Source organism: Azolla caroliniana, unplaced genomic scaffold (genome assembly GCF_043228905.1).
Source record: "Azolla caroliniana isolate FFs.n. ecotype wild unplaced genomic scaffold, voAzoCaro1.0.p SCAF_9, whole genome shotgun sequence".
Taxonomy (NCBI): domain Eukaryota; kingdom Viridiplantae; phylum Streptophyta; class Polypodiopsida; order Salviniales; family Salviniaceae; genus Azolla; species Azolla caroliniana.
The window spans coordinates 10,500,113-10,524,079 of NW_028230444.1; the positions used below are offsets into that span (position 1 = coordinate 10,500,113).

Genomic DNA, 23,967 nt, shown 5'->3' on the forward strand with positions numbered 1-23,967 from the left:
CGTATAGAACAAAAAATCTGTACTAAATGAGTAAGCAAAAGAATACATATGTATACAAAGGTTATCAAAAACATCGGCCTTGTTCGAATAAGAAATAATCGAGTCAACCAAGGTCGGAAGGACTAAAGTCGAATTGGCCAGTTCGACAATACATCTAAGTCGGAGTGTTTGAAGCCGAGTCGTCTATGTCAATTGTCAAATGTCTGAAACCTATCCTGGGTTTCTGACTCAATCAGACTGATTTTTCTGAACGCCCATCTGGTGCCTAAGAGACTAGAATCGGTCTATCGGAAGACAATTCATCATCCCATCTGTGACATTATTAGCTGTAGATATCTTCTTGAGGCCGATTTTCCCTAAAATGACGCAGTCCTAAACGAAGTGATATCTCACATCGATGTGCTTTGAGGCATTGTGTTGAACCAGATTTCTCCACAAAGCAACAACATCCTAACTGTCACTATAGGCAATTGGGCCAAGTCATAGTAGACTTGTCAAAACGTGTGTGCCAACCGAGTGAGCCATAAGGATTCTTTCGTCACGTCGGACGCTGCTACATATTCGGCCTCGGTCGTTGACATAGCAGTGCACTTCCATGAGATTGCTCCATTGCGGATGAAGCAGTCTCCGGTTGTCGATTTTCCACTGTCTACACAACCGGAAAAGTTTGTGTCCGTATAACCGACTACGCTTGAAGTATCATTTGGGCCGAATAGGATGCCATAGTCTTTTGTGCTCACCAGATATATAAACATATGCTTACTGAATTCCAATGCGATCGATCGGGATTTTGCATAAATCTGTTGATGACTCCTACAATGATCATTGCATACATTAAGGAGCCAATAGTCGGTGCGTATGGCACCAACCTCATAATTTCCCCCTCAGGACTAGATGTCGGGCAGTCCTTCTGACATAACCGAAGGCTAATTGGGAGTGGGGTCAAAGCAGATTTTGTCTATTGCATGTTGAAGCGTTCTAAGACACGAACCACGTAGCCGGCATGCACAAAAACAATTTTCATTGATTCTGAAACTGACTTATCTTCATCCCTAAAATATGTTTCGCCGGACCAAGGTCCTTCATGGTGGACTTCAGCCGCAGTTGTCAAACGAGTTCGGAGAGTTCTCTGGCAACGCGGCCAAAGAGTAGCATGTCGTCCACATAGATGATGGGAAGATGGGTGATCCATCTCGAGTTGTTTTGGTGAAGAGACAGTGGTCCTCATCACATTTTGAGAAGCCGACCAATTCGATGAGGTCATCGAACTTCTTGTACCACTATCGTGGTGCTTGCTTTAGGCTGTATAAACTCTTCCTGAGTTGGCAAACTAGATGTTGGTGGCCAGATACCACGAACCTTTTCGGCTACACCATATAAATTTCCTCCTCTAGGTCATCATGGAGGAATACCATTTTTACATCTAGTTGAATTAGCTCCAAATTTCTGGCTGCCATGACACCAAGCACGAAGCGAAGGGTTGTCATTTTCACCACTGGTGAAAAGATTTTGTCTAAGTCAGTGTCGTATTGTTGTTGAAACTCTTTCGCTACTAATCTGGCCTTGAATTTTGGGGTGGCTGAATCAGACATCTCTTTTAGTCTCTAGACCCACTTGCACGAAAGAGCATGTCGATTTTCGGAAGTTTGATTAGGTCCCAAGTCTTATTTTTCCAAATAGAGTTCATCTTTGACTCCATCACCAGATGCCATGTGGCCGAATCGGCTAATGCCGATGCTTCTTCGTATGATGTCGACTCACCAGTGTCCCTAAAGAAGATTCCAAGAGAGTACTTCTTTGGAGGCTGAGATAGACTTTTGGATCTCCTTCGTATGACTACGCTAGCTTGATCGGGTATCTGGGTTGGATGGTCCAGAGCCGAAATGTTCGGCTATGCCAAATCGGTTGGAGTTGATTCGGTGTTAGAGGATTCGGCTACTCGTGAATCCAACCTCGTGTTATGAGTTGGGCCATCATGAAGGGTTGGCACTTTCGAGAAAGTTACCCTTCGGACTTCAAAAGGCCTTTCGGCCATCTTATGCATAGCCAACTCGTTGAACACTATGTCCGAACTTTGGACAATTTTTCTGTGCTCGAGGTCCTAGAGTCGGTATCCGATCTCGTCATTTGATCCATAGCCAAGGAGAATGCATTTCTAGGACCTTGGTTTGAGCTTTCGGCGATCATCTTTTGATATGAAAGCGTAAGCCTCACAGCCAAAAATCCTCACTTTCTCATAATTCGGCTTTCTATAGTCCATAATTCCTGAGGTATTTGAGGTCCTAGAGGCCCGTTCGGCGACATATTGATTATGTGTACTGTCGTATGTAGGGCCTCTACCCAGAAACCATCCGACAGTCCAAGGTGTTCGAACATGGACACTATTCATTCCTGAATTGTCTGATTCACCCTTTCGGCAATTTCGTTCTACTCCGGACTATGTGGTGTCGTGTATTCACATTTGATGTCGTGTTGCCAACAAAATTTGATGAATTCTTCAGACTTAAACTCTCCCCCGTTGTCGGTTTGAGGGCATTTCAGCTTTCGACCAGACTGATTTTTTACCATGGCGAGCCATTCAGAACAGATCGAGAACACTCGATCTTTGGTTCTGACAAGATATGCCCACACCTTTTGAGTCGAATTGTTGATGTAGTGGACAAAGTATGAGGCACCGCCAAGAGACTGATGTGGCATCGGGCCACATATATCTGAATGGACCAAATTGAGCGGACTCGATTCTCTTGGTGTTGCCATGGGGTGTGAAGTGGTTGTCTGTTTGTCGTATTGGCAATGCTCACAAAAATGGTGGTCCAAGAAGGAGAGTTTGGGGATGTATCGGCTCTAGATAAGTGTGTTATGCTGGCCTTGCTAAGGTGTCTAAGTCTTCTGTGCCATAATAATAACACGGGAACATCAACCAGGAATAAGTCACCCTCTCTGAGTGTGACATATAACGGGTACAGTGAATGTACTTTCGGTCCTCAAGCAAGCAAGAGGTTCCCCTTGTAGAGTGTCCACCCTCCTAATGAGAAGTTGACACAGATGTCATCTTCATCCAACTATTCGATCGAGATCCGCGGTCTCGAGAGCTAAGGTACATGTCGAACATTGTGTAGTATCAATGTAGAGCCTCCTAGAAGGTTGAGCTCTACAGTGCCGATTCTAGTTATGTCACAATGCTACGAATTTCCGAATATTGCCAAAATTGGGATCTATGAGGGGTCACGTGGTAGGATGCACCCGAATCCAGGAGCCATTTGGTCGATTCCTCAATCATAAGCAAAACTTCTAATTCTCCTAATTTTTCTTTAAAGAGAATGTTCAGGTCATCCATCAATACTTTAGTTGAAGTGCCGATGTAGTTAACTTCCTCATGTTGGTCACCCATCTTATCAGCTCATTGAGCTATATCCTTCTCAGCTTTGAGGGTGCGGCAATCAGCCTTGATGTGTCCGGGTTTCTTGCAGTAGTTGCAGGTTCGATTGTCCCAGGACTTGCTCCGGCTTCGCACATTGTTCGACGGTCAAGAAGAACTTCTTCCTCAACTGTTCGGTTGGTCGGCCGAACCTAGTACTACGAAGGCGTCACTGGCCAAATTGTTTGCAAATGATTTCCTTCGAGACTACTCATGAGCAACATTGCATTTAATTCGTCTTCGATTGTCATCCCTTGAGTCGAAATTTGGGAGCTTAAGCTTTCATACTCATTGAGGTGTGCCTGGACTGAGTCAGATCCTTTCATCCGAAGGTTGTAGAGATGTTGGATCGTATATATCATTGTTGAGACGATCTTCTTTTCTTAAGTGTCCAAGAGTGTCTTCCATAGTTCGAAGGCATTCCAACACCACTACACTGTGAAGTACACTAACTCCGACAAGTGCATCCGAATGGTGGCACGGACGATTCTGTCTAGCTTTGTCCACTCATTCGGCATGACATATCCTTCTAGAGCATTTTAGTCTCGATTGGGTCGATCTGACCGTTGACTATTAAATAGTCTTGTAATCACTCCTTCTAGAATTGAAGTTTGATTCGCCAAACTTCCTTAGACTCACCTCTAACGAGTCGGATGTTGAAGCCATTTTGATGTGATTCAACTAGTCGGAAAGTTCTGTTCGGAGGTGGTTATGATCGGTAGGAGGGGTGCAACCGGATGGTTCACCCGAATTTGATCTAGCCAAATTGGACACAAACTTAATCAATTGTTCGGTTAGTTCTGCTCAAAGTGGATACAGGTAGGTGTGGAGTAGAACCAATTGGTCTCTCCTTTGTGATGCCTAGCCGAGTTGAGTACGAATCGTGACGATTGGATTTTCGATTTGACTTGATTGCCAATCCTGCTTGAGGTGACTACAACAACCAAAGGGACAGAATCGATTGTTCTTCCCGAATGTTGCTTAGCCGAGCTAAGCACGGATTAGACCGATCAAAGTGTGAATCACAGTATTAGTGTGCCGTTTTCAGTGATGATCCTGCTTCCGAGTGGCTACGATAGAGGGAGGGACAGAGCTGACTAGTCTTCCCGGATCTCTTCTAGCCAGATGGAGCACAAATGGCATTAGATCTGATGCCTATTCTGCTTCGATTGGTTAAGTGGGCAACGCCAATTGGCCTGTCTGAATTTTGCTTAACCTAATGAGGCACGAATGAGACTTGTTTGACGTAGGTTCCACTCCGAGTGGCTATGATCACAGGAACAAGGTATAGCCGACTGGCCTACTTTGGAGGTGATCTAGCTCACTGGACTATAGACCAACTAGTGTCTTTCTTCTCTTCTCTTGATGGTTGTTGAACTTGGTGTCTTCAAGATGACAGGGGCAATGTTGTTGTTGAAGATAGATGACAATCGATAGCGAGTTGAAGAACCTGACTCTGATACCAGATGTTGGAGTCTAAGACCGTCAGTATGGAAACAAGAATGGATTTATGCTAAGAAGATCACCAAGTTAACAAGTTAAAGCAGGATCAAGGAGATAGAGTGTGAGAAAGAGAGAGACAAGGAGGCACACAATGTAATAGTCTCATTCCAAAAGTTACAATACAAGAATGACACTATCAACAACACCCTAAACTAGGTTACGAAGCCAGTTATATGCATACATAATCCTTTATCTCTGAACTTCTTTATACTTTTATTATGCATAGTGATATTCGACAACTGCTATTCTATTGTGGTTATAGAGCTTGTGCATGGAAGAAGTTCAATTTCATTCGTAGTTTTGAAGGAGGGATACAAAAAGAGAAGAAGAACAAAAAAATCACCATTTACAATGAAAACGCAAATAGATTGCTCTCTCCCAAGTGAGAAGCCTGATTGAAGTAACTTTGCATCATGGAAATATAAGATGTATCAATACCTTGTAGTAAGCACGGGAAAACCTAAAGAAGATTTTTTCGATCAAAACAAATCATTGAGAATCTTCAACTCCATCAAGATTTGAATAACATTTCAACAAAAGAATGCCCATCAACAACTATATTTTAAAAATATAATTATTGACTAATCTCTTTCATCAATCATCATAAACATGAATAAGGACAAGATGAAGGACATATGCCTCAACCATAATATGGCAATTTGAGTGCTCGCATATACTGGTCATAAAGGGATTGTAGATTCCGATCCGATCAAAGTACAACCAGAATGGCACATATGTACTCATGAAAACACATGGTTGGGACCTTTTGCAATGGGTGTGGCGTGATCCTTATGCGGTTCAAGGAAGCAAAGCCATCCCTTTCTTCCAATTCACGACTAGATTGGGTCGCCACATTCTAGCCGCTCAAACCGCCCGAGAGCTGGCTAGTGCCAAGGTATGGCACACATATCATGTTCCTCGTACAATTATCACTTACGTTTGGCAAAAAATCTAGAAACAACAACATGCTAGGCGAATTACCACGTTCCAATGGTTATTGATACATAAGTCCCTACCGGTTGGAGCATGGCAAGATGCAAACCTTAGCTCTCCTAATTGTGTAGCGTGCCCAAATGCAACAAAATCAATCTGACACGCTCTGTGGGACTGCCCAGAAATCCATCGAATATGGCGCTGGGTTGGCCGCCTATTGTAATTATGTTAGGTGCAAGGCATAATCAAGTGGGGAAATGTATGTTGGTTTTCATGGTAGGCCCTAGTTTACAAGTACGAACATTAAGAGGGGATGACTTTGGTGATAAAAGCACAAGAGGGTTTTTTCCCACCATCAACAATATCCACCCAACTCCTATTAATGCCAAAACTCAAGTTGTGTTGGAATTGGTCAGCCCAATAACTCCTTGGATTCTAAGGAAACAACAGTGTCGAAGGGTCTTCTCCAACGAAACCACGCATGTCTAGTAATGTTAATGCGAGAGATATGGAGTGAAGTTGTAGCCAACTCTAAAGAGCCAATACGATGGCCTCAAGGGCAAATCCGATGGAGTTGAAAGACAATGACTAGCCTTCATCCAACAATGATCGTCCTCTCCCTTTCTTGAGTCAGTGGCCATTCACATAAGATGGAACTATCACGTCCCTGCAAGGATTTGTATATAACACTCTCATCTATAAAATTTTATAACTAATGGGAGTTTTTTTTTTTGTAAAAAAAAAAAGAGAACTAGTGGAACAAACAATTTATGGTCATTTAACCATATGGTAAGTCAAGGCGAATGGTTTCATGACTTGCAAACGCGAAGACACCTACCCAATTCACCATATCAGATATCCCATTTGGCTACAACAATAGACAGTAGAAATGCATAAAAAACGATCGAGTGCCACTTCTTCTCCAAACGAAAGTCTACAACAAGCATGAGAGTAGATTACCTACATTTCTATTAAGGATGGAAGACTGAACGACATCCCTACAAGCAAGCAAGCAACAAATGCATTATATTTGAAGGAGCTCCCTTGGAATATGTTTGGCAATATATCAACTTCGGGATTTTCTCAAAGACGCACAATTCTCTTAGTAAGAAACGTTAGAAAACTCAAACCCAATTATTTGTGCAACCTTGGCACACTTCAGCCACAATGCATAGGGTTTTGAACTCTAGTGTAATGACCACATATATATGGGTCAAAGTTTTAGGGCGAGAAGTCTAATATCCATGTAAGAAACGTTAGAAAACTCAAACCCAATTATTTGTGCAACCTTGGCACACTTCAGCCACAATGCATAGGGTTTTGAACTCTAGTGTAATGACCACATATATATGGGTCAAAGTTTTAGGGCGAGAAGTCTAATATCCATGTATACAATACAATTGCTCTGATGAGAAAACAATGCACACAAAAAGTACTATGATGGATAAGAGCACTTCGAAATTTCATTCATTATGTTTACATCACGTATCATACAAGCAAAGCCATCAACACCACGTGGAATGACCATATCAAAATGAAGGGAAACAACCATGATAGTCAAACCTCTATATCAAGGTTGTTTTTACCACAAGCACGTAACGTTTAGGTACATATACTACCTCGTGAATGACACTATACCTACTATACTTTAAAGTTACTATACCAACTTGCTCATTTTTTGTTTAATGTAATGCTAATATATCGGTGCAAAAAATACTAGTAGTATGTATTTATTTAAAAAAACTCCCAATATCCTAAATATGAAACATTTCATGTACATCAAATATTCAAAATTGTTATCGAATCGTTGCTCACGAAAAAAACTCCCCTTACTTTTTCTTTTCCTTATGTCTCGAGCGCACTGACAATGGGTTGATTTCAATGACATGGTTATAAGTTACGAGAAATTGGAGTTTAAGACCAAAGTTGAAGTTGAATGATGGAGACCAAGTAACATTTTCGTCCGGTTTTGCGAAAGACTTGTCATTTTTAGCTAAAGTAGTTTTTTGAAGTAGTTTCAAAAGTTTGTATTAATAACGAATATTGTGGACTTCTTTTATCTCATTTTAATGCCTAAATAATGTTGCGGTGTTTGCTACTTTGTTTATATTATAGAGCCTACATGAAGTTGCTTGACAACATTATTATAGAGGCTGTATAATCCAATTATTGAAAGTAAGCGATTTTGGTTGTTTGTTTCCTTAAGAATTTATGTTTGATCTCAGATCTTAAATGCTAACTCATGAAATGAGGCACATACACTTTAAATGGACTAGGTAATATAATGTTATCTATTGTTTAAAACAGTAAACTCGCTATAATTTGTTTTAGAAAATGTCATGTATGCTTAACGTACTATGTATATGTTGAATATGCATCTCATGAGTATTTAACACCAAGACAACATGGGTTTTTCCCCCTATTCCACATAAGGCAAGGATGATGCATTTAAACTCAAAATAGAGAGTGGTAGAATGGGAGAAACCAACAACTAATAGCAAGAAATGCACGCTATGTATGAGGAACCGAGAGTTGGACAATAGACAATATTGCATTTTTTGATGTCATACTATCTTATATGAGGCAAATACTACTATGTAGAGTTTCAATATGGATTTGGACCAACTCGGCTTCTTGTAAAAATCTGTCCTCACTAATGGGAAAGTATCTCCTTTTTAGGGGAAAAAAAAATATGGGTTTGGACCGTTGCACCATGTTATGTAACTTCAAAGGGTTAACTTAGCCTTATTGAAAGATAGGTAGGGACTTTGACAATCATTAGGAGAGCCTATAAGGGCCATTCATCTTAACTTGCTTCCACCACATTCCACAATCCATTATTGTCCCACAACCCACTTAAGCCAAATAAAGTAAGTGCATGAGATGAAAATGAGAATGAGACACTACCCTAACCAAAAATAGATAAGACCCTAAATTTGGAAGCATCAAAAACTTGAGATGAGGTGTCGGTTGGGTCAACATGAATAACTTGTCTTTTACCCAAGCACAAGTAATCCTTTGGTAACATCTTATTGTTGTAAATAATGAGGTGGTCATAATTATTCAATGATGCTTATGCCATATATGTGTAATGATGTTGTTACTATTAATATTGAGAAAATTAAGTGTGGATTAAGAAACAAGGTTCATTGATTCTTGATTTCTATGTAGCTACACGATGGTCGAAACAACCTTTACATTGGCAATGATGTTAGGAATCAATTGAGACTGGAAAAATGATTGAAAATGATGTTGACCTTTATGTAACTCAAGTGTCAAAGTACGAAAATGCCGACTTGTATTGCGTAAAAATCAAGGACACACACACACTCTTTCTTTCTCTCTCTCTCTCTCTCGCCATGATAAAAGTTATTATATATATATATATATATATAAACACGATGATAATGTGAAAAATCTCTTGCCGACCCTACTACAACACTAAGCATCATTGTGCCACGCTATAGTCCTATAGCCCCTACTTAGCCCATAAGGTCTATAAGCTATGTTGTTGTACGTAAGACTAGCTAACATAAATGTAACTCCTTTATCTCTCCACAATCAACGAATGAGACATTGTTGCACGAGCATATTGTCCTATAACAATGTGGTTGTGACCATAGCCAAAACAATGGAGGATGACTATCACAGAAATAAACTTGGCCAGGGTCATTCCAAGTGCGAGAGCATAACATAACCTTGAATAGACGCGAAATTGTGCATGGGCAATGATATGTGGGTTGGTAGGAGGATGTGAAACAACGACCTTGGAAGAGTACTCGATTGAATGGAGATGTTAACAATGTGTGAGAGTGAGAGTAATCACAAGATATATGCATGGTGGAGAATAATAAGAAAAGATGGAGTAGAGTTTCCATCTTGCAAGGCAAGTAAAGGGAAGGCGAAAGTCGATGTCGATTGCGGCATACAATTACACTACTTTACATATGTTGTATGAATGTATGTATGCATGTATTTGTATGTAGGAATGTGTGTGTATGTGTGTACATTGCATGCACCAACGTTTATTAACTAACGGGTGGCAAGTGGCAAAAGAAAAAGGAGAAAAGAATTTGTCAAAGAAAGAGAGAGTGATGTGGAAAAAGTATAAAAAAAGAAAAGAAAAGGGGGAGGGGGACAACACAAACATAATATATGTGTAGAGAGGATAAATAATAAAAATAAGAGTAAACAAACAAAAAGAGAGGGGATGGGAGAAAGGAAAAAGAAAAGGGGGGAGAGATGGGTGGATGGGTGGGGTGGTTAGGAGGCACAGACAGAGAGAGAGAGAGAGAGAGAGAAAGATATATTAACGTCTTCTAAGGCCATCCATCCGTCCGGGCGGGCGGCCAACGGTCACCCAACCTCCTCTCCTTCCTTCATGCCAGCTGGCATCGCACGTGCAAGGCCAGAGACCACGTATGCCTTCTCCTTTTTCCATTACTATTCCCTCTCTCTCTCTCTCCCCTTTCCATTCTTATTTTTCCAAACAATTGGGCTTCCTTTTCCTTATGTTTTATTTGTCCATGAAATTTGGTTTGGTGACGAGGAAGTTAGTTTATTTTTGTATTCCACATTTTCATTCATTACAGCACAAACTTATGGACATACATACACATACATGTATGTATTATTATATAAATTGATATATAATCCCCCCCCAATTTATCCAAAATTCTGGGGTTAAACAATAATGTTAAATAAATAATGCTACGGGAGAAAACAAATTAATGTTGAAGAAGCTTCCGTGAACCTTCTTCCTTTTCAATTCTAATTCATATCACAACACACATATATAAGAAAAGAGATAGGCCCATATTAGAAAGAAAGAAAGAAAGAGGAAGGGAGAGGGAAAGAGAGAATCTATCTATCTATCCATCCCATCTTTTTCTCAACGAACAAGAAGAAACGCATCCGGTAGCAGCTATGGAAGCATCATCCTTCCATCCTAATCACAATCACAATCACAATCACAATCACAATCACAGTAGCAGTAGTAATAGTAGTAGTAGTAGTAGTAGTACCATTACTACCTCTAACTTGAAGTCTGCCATGTTTTGGGGTGTGGCGGCTGCGACCCCTACCTCTTCCTCTTCCTCCATGGCCCAATGCGAGCGCATCAAAGGTCCATGGAGCCCCGAGGAAGACGTTGCCCTTCATCGAGCCGTCGATCACTTTGGCCCCAAGAATTGGTCGTTGATAAGCAAGGCGGTGATGGGCAGATCGGGGAAATCATGCCGCCTGCGGTGGTGCAACCAATTGAGCCCCGAGGTGCAGCACCGCGCGTTCACACCTGCCGAGGATGCCGTCATTCTGTCGGCCCACGCCAGGCACGGAAACCGATGGGCGACCATCGCTCGCCTTCTCCCGGGGCGCACCGACAATGCAATCAAAAACCACTGGAACTCGACGCTACGCCGGGCCTCTTGTGGCCATCAAACATCGGCCGGGATGGCCGCCCCCGCCCCCGCCCCATCTCAATCATCGGACCACCTCCTACCCAAGTTGCCCACCTCTCCCAATTCTCCCCCCTCCATGATCTCCTCCGTAGCTGAGCCCACCATCTCCCTCGGCCTTGGCCTCGGCCTCAGCCCCAGCCCCAGCCCCAGCCCCCCCATGTCAAGGTCATTCTCATCCATAGCCGACCAAAGCGATAGCAGCTGCTCATCACAAATAATGAAGCGCCACCGGTCTCCATCAACCGCATCCTCCGACTCTGGCTCTGAATCTTACACTATCTCTAAGAAAATGAAACAAGCCAAGCGAGCTGCTGCCACTATTACTACTTCTACTACTACTATGCCATCTGATCTAAATTTGAACTCAAGTGATCTCGGGTGTCGGATTTCGGGGCCTGCTTCCTTCAATCCCAAACGTAATTCGAGCAATCCCGACCACCGAATCGGGAGTCCCTTGTCCGACGATGATGGAGCTTCCACGACAACAACCTTACCTACCATTACTACTACCACCACCGCCAACATGACAACTACTACTTCTATCACGCAACCCGCCGATTTGTTCCTTTCCTTATCTCTTCCAGGGTCAGCGAGATCATTAAAAGAATCTGAAGCATTAGCATCATGCCAAGGAGAAGCATTGGAGATTAATGGTTGCGCAACGAAGGAGCAACCTATGGACATTCAACCAAAGAATTGTGGTAATGGCTTGAATATGCAAAGTGAAGATCAGCTAGTAAAGCTTATGGGTGCTGCCATCCATGTGGCACTATCACAAGTTATCCCGCCCATCCAGCTGGCACCGTCCACCAACTGGCAGGAGCTGAGTAGTCCCTCCTCCTCCTCCTCCTCCTCCTCCTCCTCCTCCTCCTCCTCTTCTTCTTCATGTGATAACAATATGAAGATGATGGCCCTCATGAAAGACATGGTTTCTGCAGAAGTCCAAAGACAGTTGCAATTGGGTGGCCTCTTGGCATCTCATCACATGTAAATTTTTGTATCATATCTTCTTTATCATCGTAACATGAGAAGGGACTCCCGGTAGAATTTTTACCATCTGGACCTGTGTCAATCCAGCTTACTGGTGAGAAGTCTCTTCTATTTTGAAGAGGAAATTTGGTATCGAGACGTTAGAAGAGAATTATATGAGAGATTGAAGATAAGTAAAGATATTTAGTCAGATCTGGCTTTTCTTGATTCGTCATCCTTGAATCAAGTCTCAAAATCTAAGTCTCTGTAACAGTAAGCCAGAGATTTGATCTTCATTGTAATCTCTACAGTGGCATCATCTCACAGAAAACCAGAGATAGAAATTCACTCTGAGAACTAGCCAAAGCTAAAATCTGGAACAAAAACTATCATCCTCATCATGGGTCCATCTGTTACCTAAATGATCCAGAACTAGATATATGTTCTCCATGGGTCACCGCAATAAGCCGTTTTCAGAGAATCAATCCCAAATGTTTAATGTACAAATTTGAGTCTGGAAATACATCCAAGGGTAATGAATGCTATAAAATTTTACAAATTTATGACGTTTTAGATGGAATAAATAAGTTTTCAGTTCTTTGTTGACTACAATTACATATAATCAAAGCAGCGTTAGTAATCATTGATTCATTTCAGTATTTCAGTACCCTTTGTTAAAGCCATCTACTAGGATGGTGAATCAAATTGCAGGTACATCAATAAAGACATTTTATACGGGCATAACTACCTACAAATTAATATTTTACTTGCTGATTCTTTTTAGCCTGTTGTACACACTCGTTTCCCATATAGCCAACCTAGAGAAAAAGTATGGTGAAAACAATGAGAGAAAAACATCTTATTTCATCTCAAACGTCAACATTCGTACAAAGAAGGCACACAAGATACCATAGCATGCCAAAGTATGAGTTCTAAGAAGTTTTCCAATAATGTATAAATATCCCATTTTCTATATTGTGAGAATGATACTGAAACAACCTATAAGTCACATATATAAGCTGTGCCTCTTCATAACCATCACAACATATACTTTCACGTCACTAATTCGTCAATGGCTGCAAAATATTTTAAAAACATTAACTGAGTTAAATGAAAACCTAGCATTTACCTGGTCAGCTTTACATAAACTAGATATGCCTGTGTCCAAATTGAACTTAAGCCTCTATACTCTCAGTTCGAAAAACAACATTTTATCAGCAAACATTGAACTGTGGAAAAACCTTTCACACGAAAGCAATATATTTTCTAAGCTTCAAATAAGGCATGCCTCCAGTAAATTCAATGATTTTCCAAAAAGAGATTGTTTAAGTCCGAAGAAATATTGGTAACCATGCGACAAACCATTTTGTCCAAATTGACAGGATATACAAACTCGACCTTTACCAAACTATAAACCTATAGCTTCCAGAGTTTCAGTTCAATGAGAGCATTGAACCTTGGAAAATACATCACAAACTCAGCTTCAAATAAGCAATGCTGCAAATGCATTTCATTGTCAAAAGAAGACTTAAGTTGCAAAACATTGAACCTCGAAAAAATAAGTTAAGCTTCACATAAGTTAAGCTGCAAATGTAAGTTCCAAGGCATTTCATAGTCAAAACAAGATTTAGTTGCACTCATTAAACCACAGTAAAAGGTAATACACATGTTCAGATTGAGACCAGCCATACTCCGTAAGTTCAAAAACAATATTTAGTCGCAAAATGAACCATGGGAAAACCAATAGATATAGATTTTCAGCCTCACACAAGCCATGGTTTCAGAATTTCAGGAAGAACATTCAAGTCAGCAATACATTGACCAGAGGAAATCATACACATGGGATATACATTTTTGGGTTCACATAAAGATATGCCTCATAACTTCCAAGGCTTTTCAGTTCAAAACGAACATCAAGTCAAAAAAGCCCTTCCATAGAAAAAGTGGCAAACCACAATTCACAGGACCAGAAGAGAATACCACCAGTTGAAACCATTATGACAAAGGAGCGACCAAATTTTGCTATCTGAGATTGTTTTATAGAAAATCTCTAACACAAACTAACATGCAAAGGCAGGATGGAGATTGTATCTGTAAAAGTTTATTCATTTGTTGTCATTTCTGAGTTAGATATATACACTGCCATTTCTGCAGATTGCCATTGAATTATTCGGATGTCTTGCTAACTGTCTTTTATTTACAAAGCATTTCACAGAAGTTGGGGCAGAAAACTTTCGCAAAATCTGCTTCTTCCAACCTCATCCAAAAGATTTACTTAGGCTGTATATATTGTCACTTGAGTGTTCCTGTGGCCGTGAATCGTTGTGGCACGAAAAACAGATTCTCAACATTAACTTCTGTTTGTAACTATAAGCTCTCCACAAACTCAATGCTTTTGTACCATGTTCAACATATCGATTGGAAATTATGGTTTTGAGGGAACACCCCGCCAATTCACAGAACTGAAGCTTATACTGAATTCCTACATCATAGAACTTTCCCCACAAGCATGGCCTTTATTGTCAAGCTTTTTCTTAGCTGGTTCAGGGGTGAATTCTGTAATCATTTTCACAAAAAAATGCAGCCTCCAAAGTGTGCTTGAGTCCTGTCATTACACCCAAAGTTAACATCTCTAGAACGTGTCGAAATGCAGTCAAAATATGTCATTTTTAGAGATTCACATAATAATATCTAGACATGCATTTCTTTTCATAATTTTAGGAATTAGGCATCATCCGTGTATATATGCAGGGAACACCACGCCAATTCACAGAACTGAAGCTTATACTGAATTCCTACATCATAGAACTTTCCCCACAAGCATGGTACACCCAAAGTTAACATCTCTAGAACGTGTCGAAATGCAGTCAAAATATGTCATTTTCAGAGATTCACATAATAATATCTAGACATGCATTTCTTTTCATAATTTTAGGAATTAGGCATCATCCGTGTATATATGCAGGGAACACCCCGCCAATTCACAGAACTGAAGCTTATACTGAATTCCTACATCACAGAACTTTCCCCACAAGCATGGTACACCCAAAGTTAACATCTCTAGAATGTGTCGAAATGCAGTCAAAATATGTCATTTTCAGAGATTCACATATACAGCTTCAAAGGTAAGAAAAACATACAAGAGCTTCAAGATCAATTTGGATGTCAGTTGTGCTGCCACAGGTATTCTCCAAAGGTAAGATGTCCATTACCCTGGTTAAACTGACAGGAGGCAGCTTCTGAATTCTTTGGTATAATTTCGTTTTCTCTTCAGTTTTCATTGGCCTACAAAATTAAATCAGTTAAAATTCTATGGATAAATTACTCTAAAAGAAGTATAAATAAAGATTTCATTCATGGTACCGGCAATTGGGCAATACTTGCATGAGAAAAGAGTGGATCTTCTTTTCAACACCTGTAAGCTGGAGATAACCAAGAGAATATATATTTGTATCTGGAGGGTGTTTAGTGTGCTTAAATTTCCCAAAACATAACGAAAATGAACATGAAATACATCATTAATAATTAGGAACAAACTCACATAATTCCATTCAATAAAGAAATACAAATTAATCCTTAAACTGTCATTAGAAAATAATATAGCATGATTCTACCAGACCATCTTTCAACACAATGCAATCATGGATGAAAATTTAGAAAATGTCTCTGATACAACATAAATTGTTGTCAGTACATCTTACTAGCTAAAACTTGCAAAACATGGAAGTTGGTGTGGATTCTGGAATAACTATTTACACAGAAATATTATCATTGTCATAGAAGTAGTCAAAGGAATGATGGATTGGCAGGCACTGAAATATATATATATATATACAAGCTAATTCCTGCTCAACTAACATTGAGGATTATCCCATTTCCTCCTGTAATCTTGGCAAGACTTTCCTAGTTTTGCTTCAGAACTCTGCCACTTCCATTGTACTATTAGAAATAAAAGCAGTTGATATAGCAGCATCAGTGGTCTCACTGGAATATATATAATCAATTTTCCTCCCACCTGAGAAGTATAGAGCATCATGTTACTTATTATGACACATCTTATCATAGTCTTGGCAAGACTGCCCACAGCAAAGTAAATTGTTGCTTCAGAAATAAATTCCATTACAGTTTATGTTTATGTTTGCTTAATACGTCTAAATCAACAGTCGACCGTAATTGCTCAAGGTAGTTAGCACTATGAGCTTTGACATGCAACCTTTAGCAACCAGTGTCCTATGGGGGCTTGGTTACTTCCGGTCTTCACAACTGTTTACTCTTTTTCCACCAGCAGGGTTGACCAGCAAGAAGAACCTAAAGCGATCTTGGACAGTTCTAAGCTGATACTTATGTAATAAAGGTACTAAGGACATAAACAAACAGAGGTAATACAAAGAAGTGTATAAAAGAAGAACAAAGAAAGAAACCTACTGTAATGCCTTCAAGAGGCCAAACTGTCCTATGAGACGGAACAAGAAATAACATCTTAAAATGTTCTCCTTTTTTGAAAACAAACCAAAATAAATATAGCTAAACATAGGTACTAAATCATCTAGATAACTAGAACTAAAGATTCTAACTGAAAGTTCTGCCTTCAAAAAATCTCCAGCATTAGCATCTTTGGCATTGGTAGATCTTCAAATCCAATGATCTGTGTTGTTTAGAATCAGTGCCCGATCTAGTGGAATGTCACCTTGTCGCTGCTCAGCAGGCACATACCATGCTTGGGTGTTGCTGCTCTTCACCTCAAAGGTCTGTAATTTGTTTTTCATCTGTGCAAGGCTTCAACCTGTTGTATCTCACTCAAGTGCCATTTTTGGGTCCATTTTGGGTCAATGGGTGGCTGTTCTGGCTGAAATTTAAGCCTTCTCATTGATTTTGAGACATCCACATTTTTTTGCACCTTTGCCTCATTGAACATAACATCTCGGCTTTTGAACTATGGTAACCAAACCCTGTGTAAGTAGTGGTAAATATATGAAACCTTTTGAATCCAGGAAGTATTTCCATCTTGTCCTTTGGAATCCAGAAAATATAGCCAACAACTTCTAGAGCAATGATCGAAAACAGTAATCAAGTGTAGAGACCCACCTAAGGGCTTTGTAGGCATAGAACATACGTCTGAGTGCATAAGTTCAAATGGTTAGTTCACGAGAATGACAAGAGTAGTAGGAAGACTTAATTTGTTTGCCATAGATGCGATTATTACAAAAGGCAAGCTTGGTGATCTTGCCACCAGCTTGTGGGAAGAATATAGGATATCAAACCCTTTTGGCTTATATGACCTAAGATTTTGCGCCATAATTCAATCCCATCCTTGAAGTCGGCAACAACAATTAATCTAGCTAGAAGAGTTCATCCTGAGAGGCAATATAGTGTTCCTCACTTGTTGCCATCAGCAATGAGCCTTGCCCCACATGTAATTTTCCATAATCCTCCTGTTGCACTGTGGAAACCTCTATAGGTTGACTGTTAGTACTAGCCTTCAAGCAGTGAGCATAATATCCATCCAATATTCAGCAATTTATAGAACCAAATACAGATATATATATATATATACTCCTAAGTTTATGATAATAACCACACAAAAAAAGAATAGGAAATGCAAAAGAGAGCACTGTACCTGTGTGATTACATTCTCACCAAGTTGCATGGCAGCCTGTTCTTCTTGAGTATGCAATACTGCAACATTAAGGCAGAACTTATCCTGTTGATTTTCCTTCTTCCCTTCCTACCAGCAGAATTTTCCTTCAGATAATCATTTCCAACTTTCTTCTGAACGAAGATAAGAGCACACATACAAATAAACCTTACTGTCTTCTTTTCCTTTTTGAACAGGAGTTTGTTACCTCTTCAAGCAACTGAGCCTCAATTCTGAGCTTCCACTTCTTTTCAAATTTTTGGGACAATGTTTTTGCCATATTGAAGACATCACTCGATGAATCATTATATAACATCGCATTCCGGAAAACAAGACGCACATCTTCACAAAATTCTCGTACATATTGATATCCTGATCCATTCTTCACCTCTAGCTTTTTTTTTATTGTGCCAAGATCCATCGGCCTGCGAATGACCTATGCATAAAATCAGATGCATAAAAAACAAGAATATGTGATGTAAGATTTGTCAAATAGGATTCAATGTTGAAAATATGCTGAGTGCAGTTTCATTACTTTATAATAGTCCTTTAATTGCAGATGTTCTACATCCACAGGTTGCAAAAATGGCCATGCCCATCTATGCTGCATGAGCTGAAACATAAAAGAGTTTTAGCATTCATAAACATAATTCCACTGCAATAAAGAGCTATTATTAAAGAAATAATCCTTAAGAAATAGCCCATAATCCTTAATATCACAGTTCACACCAACTGGTTTCCATGAGAAATTTTACTTTCAAAATGAAGTTCTTTTGTACTGATTCAATTGCGAGACTGGTTTGAATAAGAAATATATATTTTTGTGATGAAATTTTCTTTGCATTGATTTAATTGCAAATAGTTCCCTGCAGGTCTCTAAGAACAATTTGCATAAACAATCGAAAGAATAGTCCTTGTACGGAGTTTGAACATTGTGTGGGCCCATATTAGTTTCAGAATATATTTCGTATCCTGAGTATGGAAAAAATAATAAATTTATTTGCACACCTTTTGTAGTATACTACTACATAATCGGAAAAGACCAGACATTTTTTTCTGTTTCATTGCTTCAGTTCGTACTGCATCAAATAACCTCGACTTCTTATTTACTGAATTTCCTGCTTTGTCGCCCTTCAGGGATCTATGTGCATGTACTCTTGCCCTTTTGAGAACTGATCGGATGCGTGTAACTTGCAAGACCTCACATTGTAACTGTTACCTAGTTGTAAACATTAGTTAAATGCCCATATCCTAAAGCTTTACCCTCTTTCTTAACTTGAGGGTTTGATACTTCATATTTGAATATATCAAAGATTTTTAACGTGCATCCTGGGCTACTTTCAAAGCAGTTGTTTAAATAAGACAAAATGAAGTCAAACACCAATTAAAAAGGAAAATCACATCTACCAGGGTTAACAATTATACTGTTAAACTTTAAGTGAAGGATTCATAAATTCCAAGTAAAACATCTGCCATTTTGTCATCACGTGATTTATAATAACTGGAGCAATCACACTCACATTGACAGGCATCATTGCAGATCTAGCTATTACTTTCATCTGGCTGATGCATCATGGATTCTAGCACAGATTGTATTTGAGTAAATTAGAGTACTCTAGGTGCTTTTGATATTTTCACTTGAACCAAAATCTTGAAATATTTTATTAAAGTGTGTGTTTGAACCCATTTCAGGTTCAAGCTGTGCCCTCGTGAATTTACTCACATATAAAATGATTGAGTCATGAAATACAGCATACATCCTTGTATGTGTGTTTTGTATTACGTATTTGTATATACATACATCCACATACAAATGCATAATGTCTAAATAGGGTTAACTTAATCCTTAGAAAGATGATATGATCAATCCTCAATAACTTTCAGAGAAATATATGTTCATATACATACATCCACATACAAATAAACAATGTCTAAATAGGGTCAACTTAATCCTTGAAAGATGATATGATCAATCCTCAATAACTTTCAGAGAAATATATGCACCTTCATAGAAATACAAAATAGATTTTAACTACACAGCATCCACATATAAACATTGAAAGCCAATTGCATTTTTAGTACATGCAAGGAGCTATATGACATAATATTCTACATCAAAACTAAAGGTAGTTTATGTAGAAAATGTAGGGATTTTAGACTAGACTAACTCTCGCACAGAAAGATCACTTAGAAGACTTAAGGAAAAATCAGTAGATTTGGAAAAACGAGCTTCTGATTACAAAGATGTAGAATGGTTTATATAAGAAGAAAACATAATTTGATTAAATTATGATAATAAACAGCATGATTTTCAGGAACTCGTACAAGGTTGTCCAAGAACTTCTAAAGAGGACGGGACAATAAATTGGTAGATTGCCAACATATCCCATTGGATTAGCAATCATTACAAGATAGATCCCCCTGATCTATTAATCTAATATACTGCTTATGGGCATTCTATGTAGTAATCCTCCTCGTACACATATACACATTTCTACATACACACATTTTTGCAACCTTCCCCAAGAACTCCTAAAGAGGATGGAACAATCAACTGGAAGATTGCCAACATATCCCATTGCATTAGCAATCATTACAAGACATATCCCCCTGATCTATTAATCAAAAATATTGCTTATGGGCATTCTATGTAGTAATCTCTCCTTCTCACACACATATACACATTTCTACATACACACATTTTTGCAACCTTCTCCATTGAATTGAATTGCAATAAGATCCTCTGCAGAATTTGCCTAAGCACTTCAAGTGGTGTTAGAGCGCGAGAATTAATTTTTCATTGCCTATCTCTCTGTTATATCATGTTGTTGAAGACCTTCCCGTATTAAAGCTGGCTCATTTGCATCAACAAAGTTGACAGATTGTGAGTACATTAAGTCCACAATTTTACCACATGGAAGAGGTTCACCAGCGTTTGGTGTGTTAATACATTGCACAGCGAGCAATGTTCTTGAGGCTGAAATATCTGAGTGTATTTCGAAGGAAGTTCATTAAGGAGCAAGATGCCACCCAAAACACCATCCAAGATGAGCCTCCATAGTGAAAAGTTGTGCAAAACAAACCTCACCAACTAGAGATACAAAATGCAACACTTCCCAGTACAGCGGGTATAGCAGAGGTATATTGAACGAAAATTCCATGGATATTACAAGGGTTGAAAATAAAGGTGTGAGTAATCACAGAAACTTGACAAATGAAAGGTTAAAATACAGCCGACAACAAAATCACCATCCGTAACCACCCTCAGTACATGCAGATCATTGACAACCCAATATACTTACCTATCCCCCCCTCTTTTCTGACCTCAGTTATATGGCAGTCTACTCAGCCAGTTCATTGAAACACCACAAGTGCATTTGGATTGTGCTAAAAGAGTTTTGTGGTATGCCAAAGGAATCATTGGTTAACAGTATATTTTATAAGTCAGGTGTTCTGATCCACTTACATGGCTTTATAGATGCCAATTGGGCAAGTAATTGGCAAACCCATGGCCTACATTGAGCTTTGGATTTTCCATAGGCAATGATGCCATCACTTGGAGCAGCAAAAAGCAACAGTAGCAACCTACTGTAGCACTATCCATCACAACAACGGAATTTGGGGGCATCATGATTGTTACATGTGAAGCAGTATGATGTTGATCTCCACCATATCCATAAAGATCAGCAGACAGCAGATATATTTGCCGGGGCATTTTGGGCGGATAAACTGAGGCAGTATTCAAAAGCACTTGATCTGCATCCACTTGACCTGCTCGGCTTGAGGGGAATTGTTGAAAACAAAAGCTCTTCATACAGCATACTTGAGCTTGAGGGGACTTATTGAGAAGTCAGGCCTAACCTGTCCTTGTGTAACACACTTGTTGGAAAACATGTAATGACTGCCCGCCTTTTGTATTAGATGTATGATAATCTACAGGAATATTCTATCTACATTAATGAACTAAAAGGAAACTTATATTTCTCTCACTGTCTCATCATGACTGACTGGTTTATTATTGGTACACAGAGAATATTGCATATAAACCACGTCCTTTCCAGGAAAACATGTTGGCTGTTTTCAACTCCTTAATCTGTCAATCTAAGTTATTGCTTATGGTCACTTTGTGACCTTCAACACTGCATTGTAACAAGATCTTTGGCAGAATATTTGTCTGAGTTCTTCACAATGTATCCAGAAAAGTTCTCTCATCTTACAAGCATAGCTATGTCAAATCTTGTCTTGGCATGAGAGATATCATGGAATACGAAAAGGGAAAAGTTGAGGCATGCTTCCTAATTTCTCCTTAAGATAATCTGTCTTCACACATATAAATATCTTTGTAACCTTCTCACTGCATTGAAACAAGATCGTTGGCAGAATATTTGTCTGAGTTCTTCACAATGTATTTACAAAAGCTTTCTCATCTTACAAGCATGACTATTTCAAATGGTGTCTTGGCATGAGAGAAACCATGGAATGCGAAAATGGAAAAGTTGAAGTATGCTACCTAATTTCTCCTTGAGATAATCTGTCTTCACACATACATATATTTTTGTAACCTTCTATATTGTATTGTGAAAAGATCTTTGGCAGACTATTTGTCTGAGTTTTTCACAGTGTATTCACAAAAGTTTTCTAATCTTACAAGTTACATGCATGGCTATTTCAAATGTTCTCTTGGCATGAGAGAAGTCATGGAATATGCAAGAGGAAAAGTTGAGGTATGCTTCCAATTTCTCCTTACGACAATTTCTCTTATTATTTCATTCAAATCCAAGCCATATGTACTCAAATCTCCTCATTTCTGACCATCTAAAAGCAACTGAACTTTTAACATGCTATGATCGTTTTCACCATTGTTGTCAATAAAATATGCAAATAGAAGTGTGATAATTGAATCAACCATGCCTGTAAGAGCATGCTAATTGAATCCAGCATGCCTCTATATGGGACAATAAGGTGAATGGCGATGACTCTTATAGAATGATATGAATACTCTGAAAATATTCCTACGATGTAAACTATGCTTGCACTCTTAACGCTTCTAACATTTTAATGTATTACATGAGTACATTCACCATTATTGTTAATGCAAACAATATGCATATAAGAAACAATACCAGCATTGACTTGGAATAATACACAAAGAAGAGAGCAATAACCAATCAGCTTATACCTATACAAGATGATGACGACGATGATGATGCTGATGATTAAATGTACAATTCTAAGTCATACCTGATCAGCTCTAGAGGTCATGACATGAACTGAATGTTGCAACTTCTCAGCAATTCGATCACTAGTATCTTTGGGCTTTGCTACAACTTTCTCTTCGTATGGTGCTGTTAGATAACTACTTCGAGAGATATTCAAAACAACATTTCCTTCTGCATGTTTTGCATGAACCATGTCCAGAAAGACACCCTTTTGTGAATCCTTCATGGCTATTACGTGTGTACCTGTATATCTTGTCTTGAATCCGAAAACTAAGCAGAAGAAAAAGAATAGGAAGGCATTGATAATGGATCTAATCTCAATAGAACTGCTTCGTGAACAATTTCTTCGTCCTCGTCGACCCTAATCCTAACCCTAAACCCTAAAGGTAGTGGTAGTTGATGGGTAACATATACGCCGAGAGATAGAGAGAGAGATTATATTATCGTCTTCGGAGGTCAAATATGACCTATGAGACCAAAAATATTACATTTCACGTGATATGTGTGAAGGTGAGTAGCGGCTCTCGATGTTCAAGAACTTTACCAATGAATGTTGCAATCGAGAGTGCACATCGTGATTGTGTGTGTGTGTGTGTGTGAGAGAGAGAGAGAGAAACACCAAAGAGAAAAAGAGAAGAGAGAGAGAGAGAGAGAGAAGACAAAAGGAGAGTAGAAGGTGCACAAGCCATGATATTCCCAAGTTGCGGTTGAAGGTGAGGAGGAGGAGATGAGTGATCAATATTGGGAGACAATCCATCTTGTTGCAAACCAAGCGTTACATGAAGTGCTACCCGATGATGAAGATATTCTGGTGGAAGCAATGACTGATGA

General features: G+C 39.2%; 2 protein-coding genes across 3 annotated transcripts; one reads left to right on the forward strand and one right to left on the reverse strand.

The window, feature by feature from the left end:
• The first annotated feature begins 10,669 nt into the window (after positions 1-10,669).
• Positions 10,670-12,882, forward strand: LOC147860155 (uncharacterized). The gene has a single exon (XM_087324892.1). The coding sequence runs from the start codon at positions 10,781-10,783 to the stop codon at positions 12,302-12,304; it is 1,524 nt and encodes a 507-aa protein (XP_087181018.1). The 5' UTR covers positions 10,670-10,780; the 3' UTR covers positions 12,305-12,882.
• Positions 12,883-14,367: 1,485 nt separating this feature from the next.
• Positions 14,368-23,546, reverse strand: LOC147860156 (transcription factor GTE1-like). 2 transcript variants are annotated; one of them, XM_087324442.1, is made up of 8 exons: positions 23,159-23,546; positions 18,926-19,129; positions 18,453-18,530; positions 18,126-18,353; positions 17,900-18,007; positions 15,646-15,704; positions 15,423-15,567; positions 14,368-14,887 (listed from the first exon to the last, which is right to left on the reverse strand). In XM_087324442.1, exons 1-8 carry the CDS (start codon positions 23,360-23,362, stop codon positions 14,765-14,767), a joined length of 1,149 nt encoding a protein of 382 aa, XP_087180568.1. In that variant the 5' UTR covers positions 23,363-23,546; the 3' UTR covers positions 14,368-14,764. The 2 variants fall into 2 exon arrangements, with proteins under 2 accessions (XP_087180568.1, XP_087180569.1); XM_087324443.1 differs by lacking the exon at positions 18,926-19,129.
• Between the last annotated feature and the right edge of the window lie 421 nt (positions 23,547-23,967).